The 14,173-nt window shown below is 32.0% G+C and overlaps 2 protein-coding genes across 6 annotated transcripts in view; both read left to right on the plus strand.

Moving 5' to 3' along the window:
- The window catches only part of LOC106688674 (uncharacterized), a 15,071-nt gene extending 8,568 nt beyond the window's left edge, over positions 1-6,503 (plus strand). Inside the window, exons 1-3 of one of the 5 annotated variants that reach the window (XR_010843516.1) lie at positions 2,373-2,518; positions 6,130-6,281; positions 6,361-6,503. Coding sequence is in view for 1 of the 5 variants with exons in the window: in XM_067047656.1 (XP_066903757.1) it covers positions 6,130-6,215; positions 6,361-6,366 (92 nt within the window). In the remaining 4 variants the exon portion in view is untranslated. Of the gene's footprint in view, positions 1-2,372; positions 2,519-5,474; positions 6,003-6,129; positions 6,282-6,360 lie in introns of those variants that run through there. The other 4 variants (XR_010843515.1, XR_010843514.1, XR_010843513.1 and 1 more) reach the window with 4 other exon arrangements.
- Positions 6,504-9,125: 2,622 nt separating this feature from the next.
- Positions 9,126-14,173, plus strand: part of LOC106688669 (ankyrin-1) — an 18,396-nt gene continuing 13,348 nt past the window's right edge. The window contains exons 1-4 of the mRNA XM_014433244.2: positions 9,126-9,444; positions 9,513-9,673; positions 9,810-9,922; positions 12,042-12,118. Of these exons, the coding sequence (XP_014288730.1) occupies positions 9,268-9,444; positions 9,513-9,673; positions 9,810-9,922; positions 12,042-12,118 (528 nt within the window). The 5' untranslated portion in view covers positions 9,126-9,267. The remainder of the gene's footprint in view (positions 9,445-9,512; positions 9,674-9,809; positions 9,923-12,041; positions 12,119-14,173) is intronic.

The following is a 14,173-nucleotide window of genomic DNA, read 5'->3' on the forward strand; positions in this document are numbered from 1 at the left end:
AGTGGATGAAGGGGTCAGTCGATGAAGGGGTTAGTGGATGAAGAGGTGAGTGGATGAAGGGGTTAGTGGATGAAGGGGTCAGTCGATGAAGGGGTAAGTGGATGAAGAGGTGAGTGGATGAAGGGGCTATTCAATGAAGGAGTTAATCGATGGAGGGGTTAGTGAATGAAGGGATTAGTGGATGAAGGAATTAGTGAATAAAGAGGTGAGTGGATGAAGAGGTTAGTGGATGAAGGGGTTAGTCAATGAAGTGGTCAGTCGATGAAGGGGTTATGTTACAAATAGTAACAAACACAAATAGTAGAAAACATGGTTCAATTTTGTTTTTGTTGGAGCTTGTTATGTTTTGAAGTGTACATAACTCCTTCTACATCTAGGTATCCCAGTTATTAATTGTATTTTGAGATTAGAATACCTTACATTGTCTAGAGAGGCATCTACCCTCTTCATCCATAATAAAGATTCCAAAAATTTACATTGCCCCTTCAATTAATTGATTTTCAATTAATGTTATTTAGTAGAAAAACTCCATTATGCAACTGGGCAGATCATGCAATTTCCATTAAATAAATCAATTTTCTCTCAAGTTAAAACCTTAAAAAAATAGATTTATTTTAACTGGAGCTGGAATATATTCGAGTAATCCGATTAAGCGACTTACCAGAAATTAGTTATTAAAAATAGCATTTATATATACAGGCTGTTTTAGCATTAAGGGACTTTGAATTGAGGATCTCAAAAAATTCCCTGGGAAGGTGTGACCCCTGAATCTTTTTTAAGGAAATATTCACATTTTCATCGCTGAATTATTTAGCTTTCAATAATGAATGAATATTTGTCCCAACAATCTTTTTTTATTATCACATACCAGCCACTAAGGACCTCGCGAATATCATTAGTTAGGGTTTTTTTGGGCGTCTTGATTTTCTTCCTTCCCATTGCAGCTTCATGATTCTCGTCTGCCTTTCTCTTCTTTCCTCGGACCTCGTGCCTCTCTTTTTTCCTCTGCCAATACTGGAGATTTTCAGTGTTTTCCTGTATGTGTCTCTATCTAGACAGTCTGTATCTTAAATTTTAACGTTCTTTAATTCTTCTCTTATTTGCCTCGTGTATCATCCCATGCTTTTGTGTTAAACATTTTATTCAAGATCTTTTTGTTCAATCTTTCCTCCTTCATCCTTTTCATGTACCAATAGAACATAAGCCTTCAGATTCTTATCTCGGTTTCCAGGTCTATGATTTTTCTGTGGATCTCTTCGTTAGATCTTCGCCTGTAACATTCTCGTGTTTTCCTGGGCCTATAGATTCTTTTAAGATCCTCCTTTCTATTCTTAGCAGCTTTTCCAAGTTGGGAAGAAAAACTAGGAACTGGGAAGAAAAACCTTAAAACTAAACACTATTCTAAAAACATTCACGGTACATTATTTAAAGTAGAGTAAATTTTCTAATACATGAGCTCTAACGGAGCTCATTACGCATTAGGTATACATAGTACAGTTAAAAGTGGCAGTTAACGCGTCAGTTAGTTCATTGCATTAATTGTAGTATTAACTATCACGTCAGACCCATTCCTCAATACGGTCGCGATCGTAAACTGTCATGACAGTTACTATCAAACAGTTACACCATGATAGTAGCTGTTACGTAAGTCGTAATAACTGAAACCGTAAACCGATTGTTCACTGTCTAGGCATATACAAGCTATAGTAAACGTGACAATTGCTGCATTGTATGACTTGAACTATCAACTATCGCGCCAGCGCAGTTATAACGATTCTCCAAGGACGGGTTAAGTGGCGGGCATATGTCGGGTGATTGACGGGTAAAACGGTTATTTTCAAGGCGCTAAGTGGGTATTTTTTGGTCGAGTGAATCAGCAGTAATGGTGTTTAAATCTTATGCTTTGATATGCTGATAAATTTGGTACAGTTAGGTTATGACGGGGAAACTATAGTTCTAAATACAACTGCTTTGATAGAAACTGCAAAAGAACTAAATATGTATCGAACTAAATACGGATAAGACGAAACATGTGGCAATTTCGGGTGGTTTTGATAAAGGAGATACATTTAAAGAGTTAGAAACATTTAAGTATTTGGGGCCAGTGATAATTCTAAAAATCGAATTTGAAGAGGTAATTAGTTGAAGCAAAATATACTTTTTATTTTTCAGTTGAAAAATTACTAAACTCACGCCTTCTACCCAGAAACTAAAAAGTTAGAATTTACAAAACTTTCGTTGTTTTTAATGTTTTTTACGGTTGCGAAACGAGGCTGTTTACATTGTAAAAAGATCAAACCCTTAACATTTTTGAAAATAGTCCATTTCATAAAATGTTTGAGCCATGAAATAATGATTTATCGTTGTAATTTAGGAGTTATACAACGTCAAATTGCGAGAACGCATGACAACGAATGAAGTCGGCATGTAAAATTGTTAAGGCTTCATCTAAAAGGTTAACAAGCGTTGTGCTGACTGCTAAACGTCCTTGGTAGACTTGGAGTAGACCCAAGCATAGGTGAGAGGATTGCATTAATATATGTTGCGAAATTTCCATCAAAACCTTGGTCGATGAACAGATGGTTGTAGTTGTATGTGTATTGCACCTTCAGGTTTGCTAAGCCTTTTATTTTTTTGATTTTATGTTTTTTTAATGCTGACATAAATACTTTTTTTTATTGTAAAAATGTAAGGTGAATATACATTTACATCTTTTACTATAAACAAACATTTTCTTTTAGAAAAATGAGGGTAATTCTGCTTCTGACATTTACGAATGGTCAGATAAAGGTAGTACTGCACCAGTAACTAGAGATGCATCTGAAGAAAGTATGTTTCATCCACTTACCCTAATAAACAGTATAAATAAGGTGGAGATATTGCATGAACACGCCATGTACCTAGAGGAATATCATGAGAAATTGATGAATATCAAAATGCAATTGAGAGTGAATATAATGCAGCAAAGAGTTCGATTCCATTCAAGAATTCAAGATGTGAATATAAGACGTTCTACTGTTATGAAGGACTGAATCATAAAACAAGAACATGAGTCAATTTAAAACATCAAAAACTTTTATTTTGTAAAAATACATACAATGATATTAGATGGTCCACTTTAATTTCACTAGTGTGAATGCTCGCATTACTTTCGAAACCAAGACTGAAACGTATTCATTTGTTTTATTTTCCTTTGAAGCTGCAAAACAGTATAAAGTAAGGCCTCAGCAGTTGGCGGGCACCCAGGGACATAAAAATCAACCGGAATAATTCTGTCACAGCCTCTCACTACAGCATAGGAGTAATGATAATAACCCCCTCCATTAGCGCAGCTTCCCATTGATATGACCCATTTAGGTTCTGGCATTTGGTCGTATACCTTTCTTAAAACAGGAGCCATTTTATTCGTTACTGTCCCTGCTACAATAATTAGATCAGTTTGTCGAGGAGAAGCCCTGAACACAGTACCGTATCTGTCCATATCATACCTAGGGGCAGCCATGTGCATCATTTCGACAGCACAGCAGGCCAAACCGAAAGTTAGAGGGTAAATAGAACCTTTCCGTCCCCAGTTGATGTAATCATCTGATCTTGCAAGTACAAAATCTACAATTCTTTCCATTTTGAGTGGCACATCGAAAGGAGAATACCATCTCCATTTTTTCGAAATTGCTTTAGTAGTCGTTGTCTTGCTTCGTGAAACTAGGAAGGTTGGAAGCCTCCATCTTCCAAATCTGGAAACGTGGTTGGATAAGAATATAGTCATAATCTCATCAGTATCTGATTAAATATTATAAATATTCCAACTTTCTCAATAATAGTAAGTCTGTTGCTCACAATTATCAATTCGGAACAATAACTTGCAAAATCATATGTTAAATTTAATCACTGCCATATGCTCACAGAATAAAATTTTACATACATACATAAATCCTTATTAGATTTAATCTTAGGCCAATCGTTATCAAATCGGAAAGTTATCGAAAGATATTCCGATATTGTAGGTTTTAAATGGCGGAATCGATTAAATTCGTTGCCGATAACATGCATGTATTATTTTCCTTAAAACGGCTTTATTTCGTATATGGTTCGTCTGATTGGGTCCAAAGTTGAATGAACGTTGGGAATCAGTATAAAAATGATTCACTATCAATTTTATCAAACTTCCATCTACTACTTTCGCTTAAGTGTGCGCAAAAGTATTTTTTCCTACACAATGTTTCAAAAAGATTTATTGTAACCCTAAAATTTTATTTGTAAACGAAAAATTATCAACCTTGAAATATAGGTGATTATGACCCCAACAACTAAATTTGTAGCTGTATTATTTTTTTTCACATTCTCTAATTCATATTATATATATACCATCTTTAGAAACATATATTTGTCTTGTGCTAAATCAAAAATAAACTTGTTAAGTGGATTAACATGATTTGAAGCAATGTATTTAGAAAAGTCGGGGTTACACTTCCATACCGAGTGACGCCAGAGGGCGGGATCTATCCTTTTCTTGGCGTGGCATCCAGTACGCCTTATTTGACAGTTGAGATTTTATTCCTTTCTATTACATAGGGAGTGACTCAAAGTACACTAGCTGGTAATTTAGTCCGCTGATCAGTTCCTTTTCAGTTATTCCGTTTGAATACGGCCTAAAAACTACATCGAATCGATAGTATTTAAAAATATACCATCTTTAACTAAAGTTCATTATTGAATTCGAAGTTTGGAGTACTGCTTTAATTAATTAAAACAAGGAGAGTACAAATTTTCATCTGTTGGCAGATCTAAAACAATGCTAAATAAACACAAACGTATGGTTGTAACACAGATTCAGGCCAACTTATGCCAACCAATCCATCCACACGCTTGGGCATGAGCGAATTTACCATTGTTTGGCAAACGTATAGAGGCACCTTAAAAATACTGTTCTTCTTCGCTCACACAATGAAATAATAGCATGAGATAAAATAAGAACTAGCGTAAACAGAACTTATTATTATTATTGATATTACTATTATTATTATATTTTGATCTTAATAAAATATTGCAAAGGTAAAAGGCCTATAATTAATAGACATCCAACGAAAAATAATTACGAACTATCTTATCCCAATTTATTGTTGCTTGAAGTTTTTGGACTGATTATATCTGATATTTGCTTCTTTGAGTATAATGTCGGGGGTACACTTCCAGACCGAGTGACGGGGTCTATTCCTTTCTTGGGCGTGGGCATCCGATGCACCTTATTTGACAGTTGAGATTCTGTCCCATTGTATTACACAGTGAGTGAGTGAGTGACTCAAAGTAAACTAGTTGATCATGATAATTCGGTTCACTCATCAGTTCCTTTTCAGTATCTCCGTTTGCATATGGCCTAAGAACTAATCTTTACTGATTTTATTTTTAATGTACAACTTTCTCCATTATATCAGAAACAATTATTTATTTGTATCAACCTTTATATTTTAATCTTTTCCTTAAAAGAAATTTATTTATTTGTAACTGTTCCTAGAGAACATTAATTAAAATTTTGACCAAGATAATTGAATTTCATATTCAGTCCTTTATTTTCAGAAAATTTAATATATTTTTGGATCCTTAATATTCACATTGAAGTAAGCCTGAACAAAACAGAGGAAGAAGGAGGACAAGAACGGCTGAATGGATTTACATTATAGATATACCAAATTATTGGAAATAACATTTACTACATCTTCTATTCTTTTCACATTTTTGATAAAAAGAACGGTATTACAGATAGTTACAATAATATGTATACTTTTTTATTTTTACCGTTCTGAGAAGCAGTAAGTCGTGTGAGTGGACAGGCCAAACGTTTATTATCTCCTTACTAACAGCTGCAACAAATAATTAATTTAAATAATGAAACATTGTGTAATTATGTAAAACAAAATTTCAAGACCATAATTCTTCCATATTTCATATATAGGTTAGTGAAAGTTAAAATCAATACCTGTTACAGGCTTTTCTGAAAACATTCGGTATTTATTTGATGTAACAGTTTAAGTTTTTATTAGAAAAAGAAATTTCATGAAATGAAAATTGATATTTTTTGCTCTAAGCCAGAGAAACGTTAACATATAAAATTACATTTTTTTTTTTCTTTAGAAAACATGAAGAAATCAATGAGGGCATTCCTGCAAAGAGATCTTACGAAGAGGAAAGGAAAAGAAATATTGAAGAAGGAGATGCAGGTTTAACAAATGTTTTGTTTTTTACCTCTCAAGTTTTGTAAAAAGAAGCATTCCCTTAAAGAATACGTAAACAACTCAGTTCATATATGGCTTATATTAAAGAGGTTTGGAATTAATTATAAAAGTTAGCTAATTCTGTTCATAGGTATGATGACAATGGCTATGATGTAAGAAATGGTGAGGATTTGTCACAATTATATCAGGGCTCAATGACAAAGCTACAGAATAAGTGTTAAAACATTTTCCTGCTAATTGTTTTAAGAGAAAATAAAGCTTATGAATATTTTACTTTGTTTATGGTTTATATAATACCCCATTATTAAAAATAAATCTCTGAAATTTACACTTTATAGTTAATAAATACATATCTATATTTTATTTATAGTAAGACTTTTCTTGTAGTACAACAAAACAACATGTTAAATTTAAAAATTGAATATATTTTTATAAATGTATGAAATTTTATTTTTAGTAATGATTACACGAAAAATATCAGAATGAATAATAATGATAGTAGACGGATAACGAATTCATCATATCGCATTTCAACTCCTTTTTAAGTATGATCGTATTTACAATAAATATGCCAACCCATGAAAGTTCAGGGGAGTACTACTACATACATATTACTATTATAGAGTATTTTTTAAGGAAGTAATGTTACTAGACCAACGGTTGTACAAGTAAGTGGGCATCAGAAACACGGTTAAAAGAAAACAGTGCGTTTTTCACGTTAGTGCGGTATTGACATGGTTAGTGCGTCTATGACCTACATATAGTTTACCGATATTTCCAGTAAACTATCCATACTATCAATACATAATAATATATATTTCAATAATAGATAATAATAATTAAAAGAATTAAAGTTAACTCCTTCTCTGCCTACCTTATACAAATTAAAATTAATATCTAAGCTAGATACAAATTAAAAAAAACAACAGTGGAATAGTCACAAGGATTAATTTTGTTTTTTAAATTACATCAAAACAAAACATAATTCTTCTGACTTTCAATACAAGAATGCTTCCTTTGTACCGCACTTGTATCACATACGCACACTTTGTGCGAATAATGGTAACAAAGCAGGAGACGTTGAGACGATAACACTCCACTCCAGATTATTCAAGCGTAGGTGTTTCTACCAGTGGAAGTATTGCGCTTCTTGGATTCCATAATACTCAACAGTAACAACATTGTATTCTCTAATGGTCGTCCTCCCCCTGAATAGGCCGATGGAACCATTGCATAAATGTGTTTTCTCTGCCCCTATTTGAGCCTAGTTTTGAATACACTATCTTCCCGATTTTCATTGCCCCCGTCATGTCCATTACGTTCAAATTTCCCGCGCTATCCTCCTGTTTCTCCATTCTTATCCAAACTTTCTCCCATACCATTTTCCTTGTAACATGGTTAGTGCGAAGCCCGAAAAGGATCTCAAAAATCATCTAACGGTGTCTATTGTCGGTGTATGTCGCATCGACCTCTTTCATTTCCGTTCTAATCGTGTAATTGTCAAATTCGACGAGAAGTGGTCGGAAACTCCGTAGAATTGGAACCACAATATGAGAGCTTTTAATACTGCTTCCAATGCTCTGTCCTTCACCTGATACGCCATTGCTGCCTCACTGAAAAGATCAATTATGGTAACCCATTTATGTCCTCTCCATGTGAAAGTATCGATCTATAAATCGTTTAGTGGCCGAATCTATCCGATTCCGATAAATCCGAGAAGAATCTTCGGTAGTGCTTCATGCCCTAACAAATTCTTAGGACGACGATATTTTGGTCTTCAAAAGAACCTCAAATTCTAACATGCAGAAAGCAGTATAATTGTAGGTCAGCTGTCAGAAAATATAAAGCAAAAAAGGCCAGTCTTGTGTGAAAGGTAATCATATCATAGAAGGAGCTGGGACCCATTCACTGGCTGCATTCTGTTTCTATTAACAGTACAGTTATTGATTTATTCTTACCTTGCGTACAAACTTCTAGAGAACAGCTTGCTGGATTTTTATTGTTGATGGACCAAGTTATTGAAATTGGATTTACTGCAATCTATATTCAATATATATTTGTAATTTAACGTTTAATTTTATAAATTCCTTTCCTCTTTGGCTTCTCCTTCTCTTTGACGGAGAGTTAAGTATGACAATCCTTAACCCCCTCCCTATCTTCCTCTTCTTTCTCATCTCTTCCTCTCCCCCCCCCCACTGCAAAACTTAAAGAAGGACAACAAATTGGTTTGATTAAGGATTTGCAGCCAAGACAAATTTGGTGTTCAAAATTGAATGACGTTTTTGAATTTTTTGAATATGTCTTCAAAAAGGAGTGTGTTGTGGGGATTAAAAAGATAGACAATATTGATGTAGTAGTGCGTGGTGATAATAAAACAATATCACCTTTTATTGAAGCAAATAAGTTTCTAATCAATACATTAATATTACAGTATAGCAAAGATTTCATAGAAAAGTTAATATTTTAGTGTTTCTCAAGCAGGCTGTATAATACACTAAACAGCTGATCGGGAGTAGACAGATAAGTCTGTCTGTTTGTGTGATAAAGTAACAGTTGATGTATCAAAATGTCAGGTTTAAAGGAATATTGATTTAAACGAATTTAATAAACTGAAAGAAATAAAAACTCATTTATATCTGAAAAGACAATTGGAATAAAAATTTCTTCTCTTAGTTTATAAAGTTACAACAATGACTATTAAAAGTTATTTGTGTAAAATGAGATTATATTTAAAAGATGATAGTAGTACTTTTAAAATCATTGTTTCTGGGGGTCTGCCAATGCATACATTTCAGAATTCCTCTATTTGCCATAGATTTGGGTTTATCATTGGTCGAATGAAGTTAGATTATTAGAAGTACAATTAAAATTGTTTATGCTCAGGGGAATGAATGTGCTTACGGAAAGGATCTCTTTCATGTCTGTGATAGATATATGTGCTTATTGTAATTTTTTAGATGTAATTATAGATTTGGAAAATTATATTAAAACTATATCATTATAAGAAAAAAAATGATCCCTAGAAAGAGTTTTTAACATGGGAGGTACAGTAAGCCACTTTTTTCAATCAGGAAGTGCCCTATTGTCAGCAGGGAATCATAGGGGATGTTCTGAACAAACAAGAGCAAAAATTAGAACTGTCTTTGATGCACTTAGAGCAAACCCAAAAGTGACAGCACATCGCTTGGATGGTCTTTTATCACAAATACCGAAGGTAATCTGTTTATTATATTTTTTATCTCTTTGGATAAATCATAATTTAACTGTTTTTCTTCACTTTAGAGTGAAAATATTCTAGTCGTACATAATGAAGAAGGATATAATTTGCTACAAAAATGTGTTGGAATCAATAATGTAGACATGGTTAGATGGATACTCTCTCGAAATACCGATTTAAATCGAGGGCCATGCTCATTTCCTCTTCATATCGCCTGTTTGAAAGGGTATGCTATGATTTTTTAGTTCAGAAATTCATTGGTATTCTAATTATAAATTTTAGAAAAAAATTGTATAAATGAATTGTTGATTTTCTTGGAAGAATATTAGACATATTTAATTTTTTTCATCAACAAACTGTAGTTATGAAGATTGTGTTGAACTCCTTCTGAAGCATGGTGCAAGGATTGATGTAGAAGCCCGAATGTGCTGGCCAGGTCCCCATAATCAGGCCTGTGAAGAGAGAGGAAAATTTTGTAAGGGCATTTTTTATAAAAATATACATATATACATATATACCTGATTTGGTATAAACTTTTATTCCATGTATTTGATTATGGGGTCCCAACCTTTTTTTTAACGTGTACTACAACCAACGGTCCCCATATTGAGGGTTTCCACAGCTGTGCCATTCCCTTTTCTCTGAACCCTGGCATTCTCACTTTTACTCATTTTTATATACTAGGCATAGTCACTTGTTCTTGAAAATATTTTTTCATTTTGTAAATTTTTAGAATATTCACAATAATTTTTTTTCTCATTATATTGCAGTAATTATAATTATAAATTATCCTATTATAATATTATCTTGCAATAATTCTAATTCATGATGATTATTTTGACATTATCCTGCCATTTTCACAATGTAAAGGATATAGGTACTTATTTTTGAAAATATTTTCCCTTTTGTAAATTTTCAGAATATTCCTATATAATGAAAAAAAATTAATAACTACTATCTATACAATAAAAAATGTATGTTAGGAGTGTACAACTTAATTGCTAATCATTAATTTCTTCTAATATGGAAGTTATTTCAGTCATTCAAAAAAATTTTTTTTTTTTTATGAAAAATCAATTTTTTCAAAGCTCAGTAAATATGTGGCATAAAATATTACTATAAATAACTTAAAAAAAAAAAAAAAATCAGTTCAAAATAATGTAAGAATTAATTCCCAAAATAAGTACAACCCTAAATTTGTTTTGTTTGGCCATATTTTCAAAGTCCAGTTTAACCCTGTTAATTGATTATTTAATTAATTAAAGACAGTTGAATTAATTCTTCAAGTGAGAATATAATAGCACAAGATCTCCGAGTTCAGAAAAATTTCCTGATGACAGAAACTTTCAGCTCACCTTACAATCCAATCCCAATCACTGGCACTCTTAAAATTCCTGTAATCGAGATAAATATTTTGTTACCTGTGTCATAGACTGAGACTAAATTACCATTTTATCCCCAAAAAAACCTTAAATTCTTTTGAAACATCAAAATTAATAATAAATATTTGAAAACCTAATGAGAGGCCTGTCTGGAGTAGATACCAAGGAAACAGAAGAGATGGACAGGAGAACAAAATATTTTAAATTAATGTAAAAACTTTGTTCAATGAATTGCCGGTAATTTTAGTAAATTCATGATGTTTATAGAGCAGATTCATACCTCCCAAGGGAGAGTCTTTTAGTTCTGTGAAGAATGAAAATAAAGCTGTCATAATTATTCTTATTATTACTGGGCAGCCATGTGCCAATCCTAAACCCCCATCATAACACATTTTGGGATGCATGCCTTGGGTTGAGCACCCCTTTAATTAGTCCCCCGAGCACCCCGTTAAAAATGTTATGCTGGGCTTATAAAACTGTTTATATTTCGTAGCCTAAAGTTAATTTAAGAGTATTCAATTAATTATAAAATAAATACTTGGGGATTTTTTATTGTTTCTTTGAAATTATGGCCTGTCTAAAGTTTTCTTTTTTTTCACCCGCTATCTGGTCAATTCTGGCAAATTGATTATCAGCAGCAATGAGATAGTATGTATGAGATTATGCTTATGCCATTGCTGCTACTTAAAAAAACTTAATTTAACAAAATCTTTGCGAACTATTCTCTATCTTTAATGTGAACAAAGGTATAGCTGACCACAGTATAAAGTACTCACTTAGAATGCAGTGAACTTAGGTTCTCCTCTTCCAAACCTTTTATTCCTAATAAGGTATTACTAGTGATTGTTGAAATATTAAACAAAAGACCTTTGTTTACAATCTATGGCTACTGAAGTAATTCTGAAATTCCTTTAGAATGATTTAATATTGGTACAGTAATGTTCAATATTATATTCTGGAAAGCTAAATTTCCTACAATAACTTCTCAATTAAAAAAGCTTAAATTTCAGGTTTGTACTAATATTCAACTGTGGAATAACAATTTAGCAGCCAGAGGTCAGGGGTATGAGATGAGTTGTTATGTTTTAAACTTTATTAATTTAAATGTTATTTATAATTATCACTTTCATTTATTTTTTTTAATGATTAATAAATTTTATCAAATTAATATTTTGGTTATTCGAAATTTTTTATCAATACTGCTTTTTACAGGCGTGCCTGATGATAGAGCAGATAGGACAAGCGAAAAACTTCAGAGTGCCATTTGCTATGCAATTGATGGAGACCAAGTATGATTTAGATATTATAGAAACTGTTTTTTAAAATATCTTGTTTTTCAATTATTTCATTTTGCATCTGATTGCAAAACCAAACCTTTTCCATTAAGTTTTTAATAGAAATTTATTAAAATTATTAATTTAATATTAATCACACTGTTGAGAAGTGTAATTCTTAATCTTTTTTCTCCAAAACCTCAGTTTTATTATATTATTAATAAAATCATTGTGTGAAAAATTGTTACAGCTGAAATAGATTGATAATGTCTTGTGTTGTTGGTTAATAAAGGGTTCTGTTATAAAACTCTCATTTATATAAATAGCTGTAGGCCTGTTTTTATGCCAAAGTATAATGATCACATAATTACTATTAACTATAATTACTAATTTACTTAGTTAATTACTAATTAACTATAATGATAATTGAATGATTGAATGAAAAAAATAATTATATTCTGGGACAAATGTAAAGAATGAATACATGGTTCACACATTAAGATTAATTGTCTACCAAACATATAGAAAGTTTTATTAACATGTTGAAATTACATAAAAACCATTCATGAGCATCTTCAGTCTCAATTCTAGACCAGCAGATAGCCATCCGTAGTCATTAAGTATATGACGGGATGCTATATCTCTTCTTATTGTCCCGATCGAAATATACTCAAAGATTTTAGAGAGACAACTTTATAGAAAAGTAGAACTCTCATTGAGTAAAGACTGATATGGATTCAGGTCAAGCAGAAGTACTCAGGATCTCATATTCATAATAAAAAAACTTTCAGGGAAAACAATAGAATTTATAAACTTGCATTAATTAGATGAAATATGAAATGAAATTCCTGAGATCAGCTATTATCTACCCCACACCTCTGCAGATACCAACATCCAACTATCATAGTGCATGAAAGGAGTCTCAAGGTTAATACTGCAAACAAACAATTATGATCTATGCCAGTGGTTCCCGAACTTTTTTGTCCTACCTCCCCCTTTCCAGGAAAAATATTACTTAGCACTCCCTGGAAATCAATTTTTACTATTTATTGAACTCAGAATAGAATTTAATACAAAAGAAGTTAAAACATTCAAAATTATCTTAATGAGAAGGATGAACCGGGTGTACTGCAACCAATTTAGTTAAATTGGGCTCAGCTCGGATTTAACTAAATTGGTCAGCAGTAATATTGTTGATCATGACAACTTGTAGTTATTCATTGCCCCCCAAATGCATCTGTGACCATAACCACCTCCCCTGATTCGCTGCAGGGCCTCCTTTTGGAATGACTGATCTATGCTGAGTAGTTCTGGTCACAAAATGAAATATATTTTGATGGTATTTTTATTTTATATTGTTCTTCAGTATTTATACAGTTTACTAATAATAGGTATTTTAAATAACAATAATATTATGTCTGACTACAATTTTTTTATTTATGTAGAAAAATAACACAACAAAAATTATTAATTATATTAAACAATCAATTTCAACATAAATGAAATAAATTACATTCATATTTTAGACTCCTTCCTATTCAAAAATTATTAAGGTTTGTTTTTTGTTTTGTTTTATTATTATTCTAGGAAAAAAATTGAAATGTATAAAGAACATATTGCTTTTAAAAGGAAACAATTCCTTTTATAAATAAATTAATTTATTCATGTAAAAACTCAAATTTAAAGAACATTAAAAACGGAATACATTAAATAAAGTGTCATTTATGCTTATTTCAGCATTCCAGTGCTATTCTTTATCTTTTCAGTGGGTTCCATTCTTTGTTTTTGAAACCCAAAACCAATCACTTTAAAACGTACTCTCAATCACTTCAAAAAATTTTTTAATCTAGCTTTCAGTGGATACTTGAGGTCTTTATTCTTCAAGAACTGGGGAGATAACATTGCTTGGAGGGAACACAATCTAAACCTTAACACTGCTATAGCCCCTCCAAGTCCTCATTCTCACTATTTTTATCTACCAAAAACATTTTCTACCATTACACACTGAAATCAGTCAGTATCAATCCTTTTTTCTTATATATGAAAAAATTCAAAATAACTTTACATTAT

The sequence above is a fragment of the Halyomorpha halys genome, unplaced genomic scaffold (assembly GCF_000696795.3).
Source record: "Halyomorpha halys isolate HHAL.00 unplaced genomic scaffold, Hhal_1.1 Scaffold1174.1, whole genome shotgun sequence".
Taxonomy (NCBI): Eukaryota; Metazoa; Arthropoda; class Insecta; order Hemiptera; family Pentatomidae; genus Halyomorpha; species Halyomorpha halys.